At 45.4% G+C, this 19,591-nt stretch overlaps 1 protein-coding gene across 1 annotated transcript in view; it reads right to left on the reverse strand.

The window, feature by feature from the left end:
• Positions 1-4,859: 4,859 nt before the first annotated feature.
• tgfbr1b (transforming growth factor, beta receptor 1 b) overlaps positions 4,860-19,591 on the reverse strand; it is a 43,227-nt gene continuing 28,495 nt past the window's right edge. The window contains exons 2-9 of the mRNA XM_034559952.1: positions 19,215-19,466; positions 17,959-18,222; positions 16,438-16,668; positions 14,674-14,841; positions 14,364-14,520; positions 10,496-10,620; positions 10,265-10,395; positions 4,860-7,175 (exon numbers count right to left, since the gene is read on the reverse strand). Coding sequence (XP_034415843.1) covers positions 7,050-7,175; positions 10,265-10,395; positions 10,496-10,620; positions 14,364-14,520; positions 14,674-14,841; positions 16,438-16,668; positions 17,959-18,222; positions 19,215-19,466 — 1,454 coding nt within the window. The 3' untranslated portion in view covers positions 4,860-7,049. The remainder of the gene's footprint in view (positions 7,176-10,264; positions 10,396-10,495; positions 10,621-14,363; positions 14,521-14,673; positions 14,842-16,437; positions 16,669-17,958; positions 18,223-19,214; positions 19,467-19,591) is intronic.

Raw genomic sequence — 19,591 nt, forward strand, 5'->3', positions numbered from 1 at the left:
AGAGATGAAGGAGGTGTGTGTGTGTGTGTGTGTGTGTGTTTGGTGGCCTGTACACCAGAGCTGGCTGCTCTTAATCAGCTTTGTCACTGGAATCAGTGGCGCTGATGTAGGACTGGAGCCCAGAACCCCCTGCAGTCAATCCCACGCACAAGAGAGATATAGGCCTCAGGTAAATCAGTCACGGGGATCAATGTCGGGATTAAGTTCCAGTTGTAAAGCTTGATTGGCCTAATCAATGGATATCACTAGATTACAGAGCTAATTTAGAGTTACACAAAGGCTCCCTGGAGCCTGGTGCTTTTATTTTGATGGGGGACTCCACATTTATTCTGGCGCGACACAAACGATGTGAACATAATCCAGACCGTGTTTTGCGTCGGCCTGCATATCCAGCCCGGAAAAACTGTACATTTTTACCACCACTGTATTTGGCCCTAAAAACATAATTGGCTCCACATATGAACTAAAACATGCTCTTCACTTTTAACATTTAAAAGTGTTTTTTTTAATATATGACCATGGTACTTTTAGGATACGATCCTCCCGCCTCTGAACTCCACATCTTGTTCTCTTGTCTCCGTGTAAAATCTTTAAAATATATGAAAGGTTTGCGGCTCAACAAATGAATCAGACAAACAGTCATTCTGTAGTGAAACTGGGTTTCTTTATTCACACCATTTTCTACTCCAGCTATGTTAGAAGTTAACATAAGTGTCAATCCTCTAGTTCCTATGTTGATCTCTCGTTCATAATCATCTGTACACACTATATAAAAAAAAAAAGTCAAGGTAATAATATGTTTAGAAATCCAAGAGGGCCGAGGGGAGAAGGGTTCAGCGGTTGTCGAGTTTCTTTTCTATTTTTTCTCCGCTTTGCAGTCCCCCTCACACCCCCCCACCCACCCCACCCCTCCAGTTTGACTGCTTTTTTCTTCATCTTTTTTTCATGAAACAAAAAGAACATATAGAACAAGGCATTTGTACCAGAGCTCAGAAGAGGAGGCGTGGACATTTGTAAAGCGCTTTAACTGTACAGCTCACGCATGGGGCAGGAGGAGTATACTGCTTGGGCACAACACAAACACAATACAATGCCAGCTGACCAAAAATAAAAAAAGACTAAAGTATTCTCTTCAACTTTTTTTTTTTCTTAAAGCATTTCATAGAAACAAAAAAAGAGAAAGATAAATTGCAAACTCGGAGTAAACAAATCGAGAATATATACACAGTGAGGTAAAACACATTGGTCTTTGAAAGGAGGTATTTTCTTTTCGATTAAGTGACCTTTTTAATATGTTAATTATGCTTCATTGTCTATTTTTTTTAAGATACTTCTCAGCTTTTGGATGACATCTATAAAGCAGGTAATGCAGACACAATCGCATGCGGTCTTGTCATTCGAGGTGAACGGCAAAAATAAGTCAAACTTAGGCACCAAATAAAACATGATAAAGCTTTCTTGCTCCCCGCGTTGCCAGGGAGGGCGAACCGGAACCAGGGAGGGCGAACCGGAACCCTATGGTGACCCAAACCACTAGTCACTTCCACCTGAACTGGGGGCGGGGGTCTCCGAGACGCGAAAAGGGGGGACATGTTCCTCGTCACAGTGTGTGGATCGTGCTCGCATAGGTAGGCCGGTGGGACCGGTGTGATCCAGAGGGCCTGAGCGGGCGGACACGGTGGGCCCGGCCGTTGCATAACGAGAGACTGACGCGGATAGGAACCCCGGGGTGTTTGCATGCTCGCCAAGTCGCCGTGGCGACCTTCGAGTTGTGCTCGGATTGGTTGGAAACCCGGTACATTCACAGCTGTGGGAAGTTGTCAGTGCGTGGTTTGGAGCCGTAGAGCTGCTGGCATAGTTTGTGCTACCTCCCTGTTTCGGCCCTCCATCAACGCCCATGGAGCAGAAAAATAAGAAACATCTCGCTTTTTCACAACACTTTTTTTACGCCCAGTAAAGAAAATAATTTTAAAAGGCTGCATATTGGAACTCACTGATTTAGGGTTGAGCCACGTCGCTGCTACCTTCAGCTGTGTTGAGTGGGGAACCGAGGTTTGAAAGCACGTGGCTACATGTCAACGGGGTACAGTGGCCCCGAGCCCTCGTTGATCCGATAGGAGAGAGAAGGCAAGGTAACATTCTCATAGGCCACGCCCCCGAGAGTGATCGACACACCCAAGCAAAACAAACATGGGCCAAACCCAAATAACCAGCTTCAGACAGGATTTACAGGTTCACGGCCAACATGTGTCCGTCTCTAAGTTAGCTTCCACTAGCATAGCACAGCAGGAAGTCTGGCCCAGTTCCAGCACACACTTCCCCCGTTTGCATGTTCGCTAGATTAATTGCCGCCATGGACCAAATAGCAAGAATTGGGTTGTTAAACCCTCCAACAGCAGGTCTACCACACCGTGCAGCCTAATGAAGGGTTGGGGTTACTTAATCAAACGTCCCAGTACTGGATGCTCGTTCCTGGAAGTAGCTGAGGAGGAATTTCGGGTGTTTGAATGTTTCAGTACTTTTTCTTTCAATCCACAAATCCTGATGAATAAAACATGAACACAAACTAACGTAGCGTAAGGTTTGTGTTCAGGATCAACTTGTACATCGACAGACTGTAACAATCAGAAACTCTCAGCTCAAGATGTTTACAGGGCGTCGGGGCCGCACTGGAATTGGGCCTCTGAGTGGGCACTGCCTGTGGGAGAGTTGCATTGTGGGTGCCAAGTTGTGGCTCTGTTGACCCGATTTTGAACATTCAAACATCGAGGACCCAGAGATTGCTGCTTAAAGACCACCAGAGAGAAAAAACTGGGTGCAATTGTCTTTTTTTCTTCTTTTTTTTTTTTTTTTACAGTTAAGTCATCTTGAGTTTCAGAAAAAGAAAAAAGTAGAAGGCTGCTGGTGACTTTAAGACAGAATGAAGTTGTCTGAGTAGAGGCATACCAGAGGTGTTGAGCTAATGTTGTTGATGTCCCAGAGAATGACACTGCTAATGGAATACACATTAAAGAGGCCCAGCGGGGCCAGCCTGACCCCCCACGTGGCTTCGTCAGATCAATCCTTGGCCTTCTCTACTCGTTTGGCCACTTTTGTATACATCTAACATTGAATCCAGCATAATTCGTCACCCTTTTTGTATTTAGTATAGCAGCAATATTCACCACAGTGCTCTTCTTTTGTTTAGTCCTCCAGATATTTACAATAATGTCACTGTTCTGCCACCGCTGACCGTTTCTACAGAATACTTCATCCACAGTGGAAGTACACGGGTGGGTACCTCACAACTTGTCTGCTCTTCGTCGTTTAGTTTTTTCTCTTCTTTAAAAAGTCTAAATTGTTGTTTCCACAGAAACAGATATGCAACATTAGAAATGTTTTGTACACTGTAAAAAGGCTACGGGTTTCAGCCAACAGCAAATGCAGATTTGGTCTCGACCATCATAATCTGGACCCACGGTCCACTTACTCAACTTGTTCTCACATCACCCGAAAGCTCTGGAACAACGCGGCCTTCATCCGAAGGTGACGCTTCCTTAGTTAACATGAACATGTAGCTGTTGGAACCTTTTTGTCCCCGATGGCCTTAATAATGGAAAGTTTGACCATCGCCAGTTTCATGTTAACTGAGCAAACTCCATCCTGTGATGAAGACCATGCGATACATTTGAAAGCTCGGGGAACAGAAGAAAAAAGTGTGTTGAGCTCAAACGACTTCTCTCTCTCGTTTGTTTCAATTTGATCTAGATTTTGGTTCGACTTCGGTGCTGCTTTAAAATATCGATCCACTGAAGCAAGAGGTTTATGATATTTTAGATGGGCTGCAAGAAACCGTGAGTTGTGAACAAAAAAGTACTGGGCACTGAGCTTCCCCTGACCGGCCATCATCGCCATCAGTACTGATGAGATAGTACCTGCTCAAAAGGTTTTTAGAGGTGAACTTTGTATACTTAGATAAATGACGACATCACGCATTTGTTTTTAACATTTAGTTACGACAAGGGCACCGAACAACTTTGGACTAAACAAATCACTACCTCAAAAGGAACTCCACCTAAAGTAAGTGTCGGGAACGAGGTGCCCGCCGATAGATTGGCACAGTGGTTTTGAGCCGCGGTCCGTGGGGGCGGCAGCGCTGTCGTTACAAGCGAACACTAGAGCAGCGGACCGACCTCAGCGGCCCTCGGAGAGGGGCGGCCCTCCGAACGACGAGGGGCTGGATTTGTGTCACAGAACGATCAGATTCAGGGCGATCTGAGGGGGTTTACATCCAACGGCAGCTCTCGCCTCGACGAGTAAAGCGAGACGGACAACAAAGTAGCAGCACATCAATACATCATGTATCCATGAAGAAAAAAAACAAACAAAGGGAGGCAGGCCGACCACACCGACATCCAAATTGCCACACAGGTAAACCCCCCGCGGTGGTTCAGAAGTCCACTTATTACTAAACAATCTTTGAGCAAGTCGCTGTCCGGCAGACCTATCGGTTCACTGGATGTCTTGGTGATTTAAGGCTCACTTTCTTTTGGCGCACACAAGAAAATCCCTAAAATAAGCCCGAATGGGTTTAGGTGTATGGCAATTTAGTCAACAGGGCAAACACTTGACTGAAACAAACTGTTAAATCAGGTGCTACATACATTTTGTTGTCCTTTAGATAGAATAATGACACTACCTTTATCATAGCAATCAAGTCTATTTATTTATTTATATGTATATATATATATATATATATATATATATATATATATATATATATATATATATATGTATATGTATATATATATATATATATATATATATATATATATATATATATATATATATATATATATATATATATAATTTCTTTATAAAAAATAATAAAGAAAAACATAATAAGAGCAGATTCTGACTCTTATGTGTTGGTCCCTTAAGGTTTGCTAAGCTGAAATGACAAAGAAAAATGTTTAGACGTGTATTCTTTTTCATCTTTTGCGTAAATGTACATTCTAGTAGAAAAAGTCCTTTTCCACAGCAAAAAAGATACACAAAAAAATACACAACCTGGAAAATCTATGGCTTAGTAAATGTCCGTTTGCTATATTTTTAACTGAATGTACCTCATCGTAGTTGATTACCCTACAAAGAAGGAAACGTTTGAGAAGGTCAATTTGCACCGCTGACTGCGCCAAACGCGAGAAGAACAAAAAGAAAGAAAACAATCAGAGCTCCAAGAGTTTACATTTATAGGGCAACATCAGTAATGCTTCCGAGTCTTTGTGTCCTTTTTTTCTATTTTTTCCCCCCAAAAGCCACAGGGGGCTTGTTGGTGCCATCTTTTTTCTCTCCCACTAAACACAGTTCGAGGTGCTGGAGCTTAGGTTGCAGGCTCCGTCCCGGAGGGAGGAGAAGCTGTACGATGAGTTGTTGTTGCTGAGGTGGTCGGGTGTTCAGGTGTGGGGGACAAAATGGCACCAAAGAGTCGGCTGGCTTGTGGGTGCTTGCGAAGGTGTGTGTGTGTGTGTGTGTGTGTGTGTGTGTGTGTGTATGTATGTATGTATGTATGTATGTATGTATATATGTATGTATGTATGTATGTGTGTGTGTGCGTGCCCCTCCTTGCTTTTCATCCCTACTTCTTGGGGTGTGCATAGTACGAGCTCGCTGTACGCTCGGGCATGGCTCCCTCCTCGGGGACACACACACACACACACACACACACACAGAGCTGCATACGAGCCAAGGCAAAGACACTCCTCAGCGGCCGACATGAGAGGAGTTTGGGTTGTTAAAGCGCTGGCACTTTCCGGTTACAGCTGGCTGTGGAAGGCATGGTGGCAGCTGATTGTTGTTGGTGCTGTTGTTGTTGTTCTTGCGGTTTGTGGTTTAGCAGAGTATAGAAAATAGACACATGTATCTACTGTATATTGCATATGTTGTAGCATGTTTGCCAAAAGAAATAGGAAAAAAAAATGAATGAGGTCATTGTGTCCAGTTTTGTTCTGCAAAATTCAAAAAGAATTTAAAAATAATTAACCCCTGACACCAGAAAGTACAAAAAAAACAATAAATTAAACTGACCTGTCCGACTCCCTGACCACACGGAGGGAGATGAGGACAGTAACAAATGGAAGAAAGAAAAAAAAGTGCAAAAATGTTGCAGAGATGAGAGGTTCTGCTCACAACTGGACTAGATGAAGAACAGCTGAAGACCGTTGGTTGTATGGCCCCAACGCAGGGAAGTCCAAGCTTCAGTTCCCAACGCTACTGGAACACACTCAAGAGTAGGGCTGCAAACTGCCCCACGGCCAAAACAGCTTTTCTCTGTCCAGTCGTCCCTGACCCTCTTTTCTAGCAGGTATGAGTGCACCCCTCTCTGGAACGGGTACGAATAACACACTAGTTCCATTTACACGTTTTCTGTTTCTGATGGACTTTTTCCCATGATTCACATTATGTAAATGAGCAACTTGCAGCCCTACTCAAGAGTAGCTCAACTCCCCGACGAGACGAATTAAATGCTAATATACAAATGAGGGGAGGGTTTGATGATGAAGTTGTGAGGCGATGAGAGCGAAACCTCCGGCAGCTCAGAGGCCTCCTAGGTGAATTCCCAGCAGCCTGGCTGGCCGTGTTTACCTGATGGGACATGTATCGTTTTCTTTCTTTTTTTGCGTGACGAGTGGTGGAGGCGGGACTTGGGATGGACACCAGTTGCCCTGCTCGGACTTTTCGGAGACTTCGTGTGAAGATGGAGGTTAGGCACAACCATCCATCTTTAGATCCGTCCATCCAGCCGTTCACATGTGTATGACAGCCCAGTGCAGCACACGGCTCCTTCCCTCCAGGTGCATGACTCAGCAGTTTGTCAATGAATAAACAGTGATGAGAGGAATAAAAAAATTAAAAAAATTCCAAAAATAGAAAGAGCACAAGGGGATAAGAAGTCTTCACTTCGCTTCAAAGTAAAGGGGAGGAACAGTCGATGAAGGTGATAATGCTATCGATATGGATGCCAGTCACAGGTGTGTGTGTGTGTGTGTGCATGTGTGTGGTAGGTATGTCTACATCTTGATTCCCTCCTGTTGGCTGAGCTGAGACAAGGTTTTCTTGATTCGGAGAGCGGTGAGTCGGGCGGCGCTGTTGGCATACCAACACTCCCTCATTATCTTCGCCATCACCCGCAAGGCCTACAGAGGAGAGAGAGAGAGAGAGAGAGAGAGAGAGAGAGAGAGAGAGAGAGAGAGAGAGAGAGTTCAGTAAAACATGATGATCTTGGGAAAAGATTTGAGAAATCTGGCAAAACAAGGATTTAGAACAGGGGTGCCCAATACCAGTCGATCGCAAAAGGTAGTGCGGGTAGATCGCATGCCATTAAAAAAAAAAAGTATCCTCCCTACGGCATTTGCTACTTGATTGACATAAAGAGCAGCCAGTCCGAGACACGGGTCACCACACATCAACCGCACGAGCTACTGCAAAACTCTGGCGAGCTAATTAGTTAGCCTTCCAATTTATGTCTATTAAAGAAGGAACGAAATATAAAAATTGAGTGGGGGAGTGGGACCAAGTAAGAAACCAAAAACTTGGGGAAATGTGGAGCGGCACTTTAGGACGCTTTACCGAAACTACGACACTGACTTCACCACCGAAAAGTGAACTGAGAAAGAAAAAGGTGAAGGAACTAAAATCACAGTTGTCCGGACAGCAGTCACTTTTCTCACAGTGGACTTCAAAATCGAAAGCCGCCACCGAAGCATCATCGTCCACTCCATCATTAAGCAGTAGAAGTCCTTCCAAGATGGAGAGATGATAAAAGAAGTAGTCGTTGAAGCAGCGGACTCGTTGTTTCGGGACTTTAAAAACAAACCGGAAATATTATCTTCAAACAAAGCTCTCCAGCTATCAAGAAGTACAGTTACACGGCGCTGTGAAGTCATGGCCGTGGATTTGACACAGCAGCTGTGGAAGGACATCGCCGACTGCCAGTGTTGTATTCCAGCGAGAGCTCTTCAAAGACGGCTGTTCCGTGTGCATCTGGAGAAGGCGGAGTGCGACCACGCGGACTTCTTGCTACACACAACATGCAGAATCTAACCAACTAGATGACGATCAGCGGCTACTAGACTTGACATGTTTAACCCAGCAGCCCAACGTGTTGAATGAGCTTCATTTAGAGCTGCAAGGAAAAGACAAAACCGTGGGTGATATGATCAGCTCAGTTAATGCATCATCTGTCCTCAAAGCTGCAGCGCCATCATTTGGGGAACGTCCAAAACCTGGTGTCGGAGCTGGAGACGCAACGGAAGGCGTGTGCACAACTTGACAGACAGAGCAGCTTGACAAGTGTCTGTCAGAGTTTGACAGACACTTTCAAGACTTTGCTTTACTGGAGCCAGTCACTACATTCATGTGCTACCCATTTCGGGAAGTCATTGGCCCTTGGCTCAAAGGTCTCGTCACCCCACATTAGGAGAGAGGATTTGTCAGGATGTTCTTTGGGACGGAGGGGAGGAAACATCATCCTTGTGGTACAAACCAGGCGTGGGTATTATAATAAGACAAGAAGGCAGATTCATTGCAAATCCACAAATATCAACGTCTGTCTGGATGCTGCCAGACAAAAAGGTGGGGGATGTCAAACGACACAACAGAATGGGAGTTCTTAAATAACGTGCTAAAAGGAGCGTGTCTCAGCTTGGAGAAGTGTGTATGTGTGTATGTGTGTGTACGTGTGTGGGCAGCAGAGCTGGCTGCATTTACAAAGACTGTCTGGTTCTAACAGCCGAGAGGTGGAGACTCTGTGGTCCTGTCTGACTGTATTTGTTTTGGGGAACAGCCGAGGAGCGGGGCTAGTGCTTACCTACGCAGGAACCTATCCCATAGAGGCCAACCCATAACCACAAGTGGTGGTCTGTACAAACACTTCAAAACGCTTCCTGCGTCTCTGTGGTTTGCTTGATTGTCTGTTCCGATACCGGTATCAGAAAGGCCTTCGATACGGTTTAAAGTGCTGGATCAGGTGTGGGCGGGCCGATATCACGTTGTCATATCCTTCATCAGCTCATTTACGTTACACAGGAAGTCGTGCCACTTGTCACACCCAACCCAGACATCCTACCCAGTCGCTACTGCACATGTGCAAAATAGCACTCCAGCCCAGTCGTTCCCCCTCTGTTTATGCTACATTGTGAACAACAGTCTCCGTGTTAAAATCAGCAGGAAAAGAGAGCTAGTCAGCATTAGCAGCCGGTGAGCTAAGAGCTAACCTATGGAGGCTGCATTTAAGTCACATTATGATGCTTTCAAGCTAATGAATATCGGTCCAAGGTCAAATGTGACACTACCATGATGTTTTCAAATGTAATCTCTTTAACAATACATTTTTGGAAAGAAACTTGAATAAATACAGCTGTTTGGAGGAGATGTTTTCACAGCAATATAAAATAGACAAGTCTTTATGCAAAATGCAAATGCAGATGACAATGAAAAGATTTAGAACGTTTGACAGACATCCTCCATCCCTCAGTATCAGTCTTCACACAGTGGTGCTGCTTTCATTTACTTCAGTAAGCTCAAGTTAAATTGTAACGACGCCCAATACAGTAAGCAAACCAACACCACGTTCTGTGAAGTGGTGTGCCTGTGTGTGTGTGTGTACAATACAGTGAAAACTGAAACCAGAGACCGATTCCACACACACACACACACACACACACACACACACACACACACACACACACACACACACACACACACACACACACACACACACACACACACACACACACACACACACACACACACACACACACACACACACACACACACACACACACACACACACACACACACACACACACACACACACACACACACACACACACACACACACACACACACACACACACACACGGCTGAGTGGTTGCTTCCTCTCTGGGGACTGTGGAAACCGGCCTGCTTGTGTGTGTTTCATGCGAGTGAGAAGGAGTCAGAGTATAGCTGTCACACAAGATTACAGAACTGCGCTATTGATGAGCCGACCGCGAGAACCGCTATACATGTGTTAATCTTTCTTGGAATATCTTCAATTATTTATGTGTCATAGTACTGCCGTCCTACTGTAGATGGAAACCGGTTATAGATTATAACATGTTATGGGGAAAAAGATTTCTCTCCTGAAATCCTTCAAAGTACAATGGAATCGGAGTTCTACATGGAAACTCGGGGAGAGTCCATCTAGCCCGACTTCACAAAGAGGCGGTTGTCCGTGCCCTACCTCACAGCTCTGCCAGCGGTTGGGAATGTTGGGCCGAAGCTTCTGCTCACAAACCACCTTCCTCATCTCCTCCACCGACGGATCTGACTGAACCAGGTCGTAGTAGGGCAGCTGGTAGTCCTCATGGATGCCTGACAGAAAAGCAAACAACGTGGTTTTCAATAACATACTGGGGTGTCAATATCTCCGTAATCTAACCATCCCTCGCTCGTTCAGCCTTTGGATCCTCACCTCCCATGGAGCAGCGGCTGGCGATCTCCCAGAAGACCAGGCCCATGGCGTAGATGTCAGCCCGCTTGAAAGACTCAAAGTGTTTCATGTTTATGGAGTCGTCCAGAACCTCGGGAGCCATATACCTGAGCGGAAAGAAATCATTATCAACAGTGTTCTTGCTCACGCAGTCATTGTTTGTACCATGACAGAAATGATGTTATTTCAACACAGAAACGGCAGTATTTAGGCAAAACGGTCTCTATTGAGGCATCATTGCTGTATTTTACAGATAACCCTTAATCTTTTTGTCTAAATAATGACGGTCCACGTTCAAAACTGTTAAGTGAATAAGATTACATCAAAGCAGTGATTTGGATGAGAGTAAAGCTACATAAGTGAAATTGGCATCACAAATATCCACTAGTTTATTGTGGCTCAGAGATAGAGATTGGTGGGTCGATCCTCCGCATGACGACATTTAGTGTAAAGCGCCACGCTAGTGCAGGTCTGTTTACCGTACAACTCCACTAGCAGTTGTACCATGGGAAGCTTCGCTTACCTCGTAAACAATCTTTGCAATCAGCAACAAAGTTTAATTTAAGTCTGCCGTTTGTCATTTTAACCACTGAAATCAAAAGTAGTATGATCAATATTGATTAACAATTAATGTCTTTAAATAAATGTAATAACCTCCATTTTTCATTCCCCTTAGCTCTCTCCAAACAACTACTGCGGCTGCAGAAAGAAAACCCATCTTTGTGTCGCCGGGCCCTCATTCGACGCTCCACAATGGAAACAAGGCTGGATTAAATGACGTCAACGCTGTTTGAGACGCCTTTTAAAAACACATCAGTGCGCAAGTGTCAGACACTTTCACTGCATTTGTATAGTAACATATTGGGCCAAAAGCTTCTGAAGACTAAGACGATCACAAAGTCCATGGTTACAAACACAAACCCTTTTACGCTTAAAAAACTAAACCAAATTGATTTATTGAATGACTTGTGCCAAACTGTCCGTGTGGATTGATTTAGATCCGTCAGTTCCTGTTGACATCACTCCCCTCACTCTTCCTGATGAGAAATAGAGGAAAGAATACTCCTGTTTTAATCTCCTTCATCTGATATGCCACCTTCCCCACATCGCCGTTCATCCTCAGGTGTTTGAAAACATCTTTTATCTCAATATGAAATGGTTAGACAGAAACTGAAGCCACGTCTCTACTAATTCTGTCAAGAAGCTCAAGATATATTTGAAAGGAATAAGTGTGGCTTGACGGATAAAATGCTAATTAAAGTGAATTAAACTCTGGGAAACATTTGGAAGTACCAATCTATAAATAATCAAGTCACTATTTGGGGCATTAACAGCTTCTTTATCCGTAACATGAATAACATCCTTTCCCCTCACGTCACTCAATCCCTGCAGCCATCTGAAGTCAGATGTGAGTGATGCCTCCACAGCCTCCAATTTGAAAAGTGCCCCATTGGGAGCCATTACACAAAGCCCTGATTGAATCATGTGGACATAACAGCATGGTGCTGCGAAGTTCCTATGTCTGCTCAACCTGTGGGCACTGCTGCGCCGCTGATGATCTGTAAGAGCCAGATTTAATAGTGCCATCCAATACTGCAGCTCCCACTCTGGGCATGAGAGAGCAACTCTTAATTTAATTATTGAACTGAGCGCTGAACAAATAATGAATGGAGAGCCTTGGTAAGCAAAACATTGCATAAATGAGACCACAGAAACTGAATATTTTCTAAAAAGCTTGAGAGAGAGTGTTATTAGGTTGCAAGGAGGTTAATTAAATTGAAAAAGAAAGCTGGTTTTATTTACACCAGTGTTAAAAAACACAAACAACGCATGTGGATTGTGTTGTGAATAAAACCAGGACCTGAACATTAGCAAGTGTCACAACCTCAGACTAAAGGAGAGCATCTCGAGGGAGCAAACTTGAGTTTCTCTTTCTGTTCAATTGATCATTTAAGGAATGTCCGCCAATGATTTTTAAGCACAGGAGCAATGCAGGGGACACGTTGATGCTAATGCAGTAAACTACAACACATTCAGCCAGGAGGTCCGTGGCGTACTCAGATCCCGAGTGGCCCTGGAGCTACGAGAGAAGACGCAGCTCTCACGAGGAAACAGAGAACCGATTTCTCACAAAGTGCCGGGGATCTTAGCGCTCCTACTCGAGACGGCACACGGTATCATCAGTGTGTTGTTGTTCAAAGTCAAACAGCTTTACATTTGCAGAAGGCCAAACTGTCAGAACGCACGCAAACGTCATCCAGGATCATGAGATGAGACGTCATTTCAAATAAATGTACTCTTTTGTCAAAAAAAACTTCAAAAATATGATGCCGTTTGCTGCGGCAGAATGAGAGATCACTCACTCACTTGACCGACAGCATGAACTTCCTGGCAGAGATAATGAAAGCACTTTTGGGCTGGAGTGATCTTTTCTGGAAGTTTGGCATGATAACAAAGTAAAACAAAGAAACACTGGTCAGATCACACCATCAATATGCAACATGGTTTTTAGCCAAGGCCAGAGCTTTAGTCTCCACTGACCCGAGGCTTAGTGAATCATTTAGTGACACTGGAATACGCCTTCAGCATCAAACCATTGGCCCAGACATCAAGGCAGGAAATTGTCATAAACAAGTAAAAAAATAAAAAATAAGAGCGGAATGAAAGCTATGCTGATATCACTGTGGGAAGGAGGAAGGAGAAGAGGGCTCTCAATGTTCTTCTCACTTTCCAACCCTGCAGCTAGACAGGTCTACATAATAGAACAAGAGACATGCGGACAGAGACACACAAAGGGAAAGTGAGAAGCCACATGTAGTCAGTAAGAAGGGAGTGTTGACTGTAACAGTCTTACTTCATCAACTTTCACTTGTTTTCTTACTTTTATTTAAATGCAACTTTGTGCAACAAAGGCACTGCAAGCAAAACAAGTCATTCATTATTGTGATAGTAAAAGACTCCAACAAAAAGAACCAAGACGGATTACAGTTCATCCAGGTAACTCAGGATGCAGCGAAGCAACAAAGACTGGAGGGAGAGTCAAACTGCTTTCAGACAGCAACGAGGCCGACAGGGTTACAGAGGCTGCTTGTTTATTTTGGTGAGCAATTCTAATAAAAAAAAAAAACAAGAGGGAACAGCCTGAATACAGGAATCTTTTTGTCTTACTGCAATGCAGAGCTTTTCAAATTCTATTGCTTCTCAGCATGGCAACAGCCGAGCCGGCGGCTTGCAGTTTGCCAACGCCGTTTTTAACAGCGACAGCAGTGCTGACAGAGCTAACAGTGTTTACCTGAGGGGGAACCGGGAGCTACACATTCCACAGTGACTACCAGCTGTAACCGCCGTATGTAGATGCTTAATATTACTCTAATCAGGAACAGGGGCCAAACAACTTGAACGTGACATCCCCAGTCCCTTCAAGCACCATCACTAAAGCCTGTTTAGAAGACAGAAATCACTGACACATCCCTGACTTGACCCAGTGTGTTGCATGTCCTTGAGTTGCACAGGGAGAAGAAAGCAAAGACTCAAGGCTGCATTGTGGCGGCCTTGGAAGAGTGTTTGAGAGGTTGGCACAGAAGATTCAGTTCCTGTGTATAGATAGACTAGCCCAAAGGGACTATATAATTGGTAGTGTGCCCTCTTTGAGTCTAAACAGTCGAGACGGCTCGACTTATTATTTATGTTATTTACACCCTAAATTCACCTGCCGACTGTGTTTCAAGATGGGACAAAATGACCATGCCAGACACGTCCTGACAGAACCCCGATGGATACAGAACAAGATCAAGAGGCTGTCCCCCGCCAAGTTAAATGGGGCAAAGGGCTCTGCGCGGCATGCGGGTACCTTTTGGTTCCCACTCTGTGGTTCGGCGCGATGTCGATGGTGTCGGTGGCCGAGTCGTGGCGGACGGCGAGACCCAGGTCAGCGATGCAGCAGGTCCCGTTCTTCTTCACCAGAATGTTCTTTGACTTCAGGTCTCTGTGCGCGATAGCCGGTTTCCCTGGAGACAGACGGGCGTACGATCAACAGAAGCCAGGTGACTGTAGGCCAGCTCACACATGATGCACACATATGTAGGAAGGATCGCAATATGTTATGGGACAGATATAAGTGTGTGTGTGTGTGTGTGTGTGTGTGTGTTTGTGTGTCTCACCTTGCGTCCCCACTATCTCCATGTGGAGGTGGGCGAGGCCGCTGGCCGTGGACAGGGACAGCTTGATCATGCCCTCCACAGTGACGGTGTAGCGGTTCAGGTAGTCAAACAGGGAGCCGTGCTCGTGATAATCCGACACCAGCCACAGCTGAGTCCACGTCCCGTTATCTAGGCAAAGACAGGCAGACGAGCAAGGAGACAAAGATGAAACTGCTTTCTTCCTCCTTTTGCTCTCCCAACAAAGAGCTCGTCTTATGATATAGTGTCTGTGGATATTGAACTTTTGCGATCGGATGGTGCATTTGACATGTGCACATAGTAAACAAATGTATTTTATGATCAAAGGAGCGGCTGTTAAACAGTGGATTGATTGATTTCTATAAATCCTTCACAATAGTCCCCTCTTATTTTTGGCACTTACTCTTCCTCCCTGCAGTATTAGTAGACTTGCTTTTATTTTATTTCACAATAAAAAGTCCCCCCGTTACTTTTGTCGCTTCCTCCCTGCAGCATTAGTAGATTTATTATAATATTAAAATAGCCTCAAACAAAGCTCTGCTAATTCAGTGATGAAGAAATTATTTTCTAAATTCATCAAAAATAAAAAAGTCACATGATTTTGTCATTCAAAAAGTTTTTTTTATTTTGAAGCAGCAAATTGAGGAAATGTGTTCAATGAGATCCCAACTCAAAGACCTTCTCCGCAGGTAAACCAGGGGGAACACGGTCCGGTACAAGTGCGTCCTGGCTGATCGTATGACAAAAGCCGATTGAAGAGACAAGTGCAACCACAGCCTCCTCCTGCATGCCATGAGAATCATTGAGGTTGCTCAGATATGCCATTTTGCAAGTGGTACGAGTTCTGGAAGAGTTTTCAAGAAATACGAGTGCAGTTTGAACTTTATGGGATGTTTTTCGACTGTAAGTCTGCAGGTTTTCAACTCAAATATTCGTCAATGAAGAGACAGATTGATTAATTGAATGTTATATAACCGGCGGTTAAAGAACATTGTTTGGCCACCTTCGATTAATCTGATCGGCAGTTTTATAGTCAAGCATGTGCAGCTGCCTGCCGATGCAATACAGAAACTACCTCAACAAATTAGAAAGCCATGTAACCCCAGTTATTTTCCCCCATTGCACCAGAGCTCCCGACGCAATAGAGGAGGAATAAATGGGGACATTTTTGGAAAGGGAGGGCATTTTGTCCTCACTTTGGGACGGACCTTCAAAAGACCTTAGTTTTTAAAGTTCAGGTTACAATTAGATTCGAGGGGTATGCGTTTAGGATGGTTAAGATTATGATTTATGCCAATGACTGTCCTCACAAAGATACAAGCACAAGGCTCTCTGTGTGTGTGTGTGTGTGTGTGCGCGCTGCTAGAGCTGTCAGACTGTGTGGTGACCGCGGCCTTGGCTGAGGACTGTTACTCCCCCACACTGTCTACCAGCCAGTCTATTGATATTGACCGTCTGCCTGCACCGGCTTCACCGGTTTAGAGGAGCTGCTTCTCTGCTCTGAACAGCTTACGGTCCACTTGTAATAACCAGCCCGGCCTGATGAAGATCTTGTTGAAAAAGTTTGGAGTTTAATACGCTCAAATCAACCTTCTTTGATGGGGCTTAATTAGCCTGCACAATTCAGTGATCTGTTTTCAGTTATTCCTGCTCGTTCCCGCTGGCTCTAGTCTGACTTGTGTTCCGTTCTTCTGTGTGTGCAGTCTGATCTTAATCTCTTCCTGGGGGGGGGGGGGGGGTCCTCACCTTTGTTGTCGGCGGCGATGAAGCCCAGGATGTTCTCGTGCCTCAGCATCACGGTCTGGTAGATCTCGGCCTCGCGGAACCAGGAGCGCTCCTCGCGGGAGGAGAAGATCTTCACGGCCACCTCCTCGCCGCGCCACTTGCCCCTCCACACCTCCCCGAAGCGGCCCTTCCCGATGCTCTCCTGGAGGATGATGGTCCTGGCGATGGTCCTCTGGACCAGCAGCGGCAGGCCTGGAGGGAGAAGCAGGACCCGGAAAGAAAAGGCGTACTTGTTTGTTTTTGGTAAACATCTCAAAAAGGAAGAAGGTGATCTGTAGGAGGCAGAAGACTCAAAGACTTCTGTTAATAAACCTAAAGATAAAGCATCAGCATGGCTTGAGAACACAGTTGGAATACTTCCAGAATAAAGTGGGAGTAATATGTCAAAAACAATAAAACTATGGAAAATAAAAAGGTCAATCAATATGAGAATAGCTTTTTGGTCACAACACTATCTCATAATATTACAGTTGTAATCCAAATGTCTAAGAGCAAATTCTCGTTTCCAAACTGTCTACACCAGACGTTAGTGGCACACAGGTCGACCCGTGACCAGGCAGCAACTTCCGGGTCGGAAAAGCAGAGCCAACAAGGAGGTGCTTTAAACTTTCATTTCATTCCAAATAGCATTTATTTTAGTTTTAAAAGGTAGACACTTCTTTGGTTGAGCAACAGCAGACTTGTGAGTATATCAGTCAGACACGAGAATCTCTTTTGTACCTCAAACGTTACTTCACTGTTCCCATATGTTTATCGCCGCATGACCGTTAACAGGAAATGAAAACAAACATTGAAGAAGCACAAGTCAGCAGATACGAGAAGTGCAAAGTCACGTGCAGATGTGAGAATCTTTATTATAGCTGCAGTTCACCATTCCTAAAAAAAATTATGTTTGGTCAAATGCATGTGGCCAGTTACATTTTCCAACAAGCAAATAAGAAGAAACGCTGGAACCAATGAAACTGTCAGATCGCCAGAAGCTGACGATGAGGAAATGACAGCGGAATGAGAATTCTCCTCCGATTTCAACAGCCACCACACAGATTCTGACTCAGCACAGTGATTAAAACAGCCCATGCAGCAACACACACACACACACACACACACACTAAAGTATGGTGTAAATAACAAAAACAAACAGAATCCAAGTCTTTGCTTGGCAGCTTGTTGGAGGTGCCAGTCTCCACAGAGAAGGGCTAATTCATGGCTAGCATGGAGAACAGAGAGAGAGACAGACAGACAGACTTTTAGCAAGAATTAACCACATTTAAAGTTGCAACCTCAATCAAAACACACTGAAGAAGCCTCACTGAGACTACTTCCTGGCCAGGTGCAGTCACTTCCTGGAGGCTTGGCGTCACCATGAGGTTGTTGTGCTTTATTAACATCTGCTGATATCACACCCACTTACTCCCACGCGGATGTGCGGATATATTATTAGTATCAGTCCAATGCATACACACGTAACCACACAAACAGTACCTGATCCAGAGCCCGAGGTGGTCATGTCGTAGATGAGGTCCTTCAGCGTCGTTCCCACGGTGATGAAGGGGTGGTCGATGGAGGGGTCCTCTTCGTTGGGTACCCGGTGGTGGTGGTGGTGATGGGCCCCGGCGCCCCCGGCACTCCGGTGGCTGTGGCAGACGTAGAACGCCAGGACCAGCAGCAGGCAGAGCACGCACACAGGGCCGGCGATCACCGCCGCGAGGGCCACGGGCCCCAGAGGAGGAGGCTTTTCTGAGGGCTCTGCAGGATGGATGGGAGATGGACACACAGAGCGGGTTAGAGAAGTGAGACGGATCGAAAGCTGTGACCTGCGAGTGTGCAGGGTTACGTCTGGCTCTGAGATTAACACGCGGGGGATCAAGGGAGGCCGCAAACTGTTGGGAAGGTTCCCTTTGGGCATACTGACTGCTGGCAAGTGGCAGGGCTGAAGCCACGAGCCAGGAAGCTGACGGGCCAAGTGGTGCGGGGGCACACTCCATCTGCTAGGCTGATGGGAGATTTGACCTGAAGTTAACACACACACACACACACACACACACACACACACACACACACACACACACACACACACACACACACACACACACACACACACACACACACACACACACACACACACACACACACACACACACACACACACACACACACACACACACACACACACACACACACACACACACACACACACACACACACACACACACACACACACACACACACACACACACACACACACACACACACACACACACACACACACACACACACACACACACACACACACACACACACACACACACACACACACACACACACACACACACACACGACCTAGCTAGAAAGCACCACTGCCTTTGTCTTTACTATTGCATGCTGGGATAGATTATTGTCTCCTGCAAACTTAAGAATAACTGAGTGGAAACTATAAAAGGCAAAGAATCTGTTTTTTTGTCGGTCTGTCTGTGCAGCGTCCAATTTGAGGGCAATTCAAATTTAATCTTAATGTCTATTCAGGATGGAGAACAGGATGACACATACACACGTACATAAATACGATATGTTATTATAAATCTCCTTCAAGAAGAGGTGATCGGTTGGTCTGTTCTTCATGGGACGTGGTTAGCCAGTGCTGCTCTATGCTTTGGTTCTTGACACTTGTTATTGACGTTGGAGTCGAGCCTTTCTGGAAAACAGATACAATGTAAGGAGCTGCGTGCTTTTCTTTTTACCAGGGAGGATTTCCAGGTTGGGCTCCTTGTTGCAGTAGTCCGTGTTGCAGCACATCGGGTAAATGCCCGAGTCACGCTTGACGGACGGGGCGCAGATGAAGGGCCGGTCTCGCGGAATCAGCTCGTTCTCGCGCACACACTGCCGCTGCTCGGTGGTGAGCTGGCTGCCCGACTTGCGGATGGCGACGAAGCAGACGCCGTCCGTCGTGCAACTGGAGTTGGCGCTGCAACGGTCACAGTGACACTGGAGGGCTGGAAGGAGGAAAGAGAGAGAGAGGGGGAGAGAGACGATTGAGACTACAAATGCCAAAGCAGATACGGACATGATCCAACAATTATTTTCCTCACTGTCCTGAGTTCTGTTTGTCACTAAATTC

The sequence above is a fragment of the Cyclopterus lumpus genome, chromosome 20 (genome assembly GCF_009769545.1).
Source record: "Cyclopterus lumpus isolate fCycLum1 chromosome 20, fCycLum1.pri, whole genome shotgun sequence".
Lineage (NCBI taxonomy): Eukaryota > Metazoa > Chordata > Actinopteri > Perciformes > Cyclopteridae > Cyclopterus > Cyclopterus lumpus.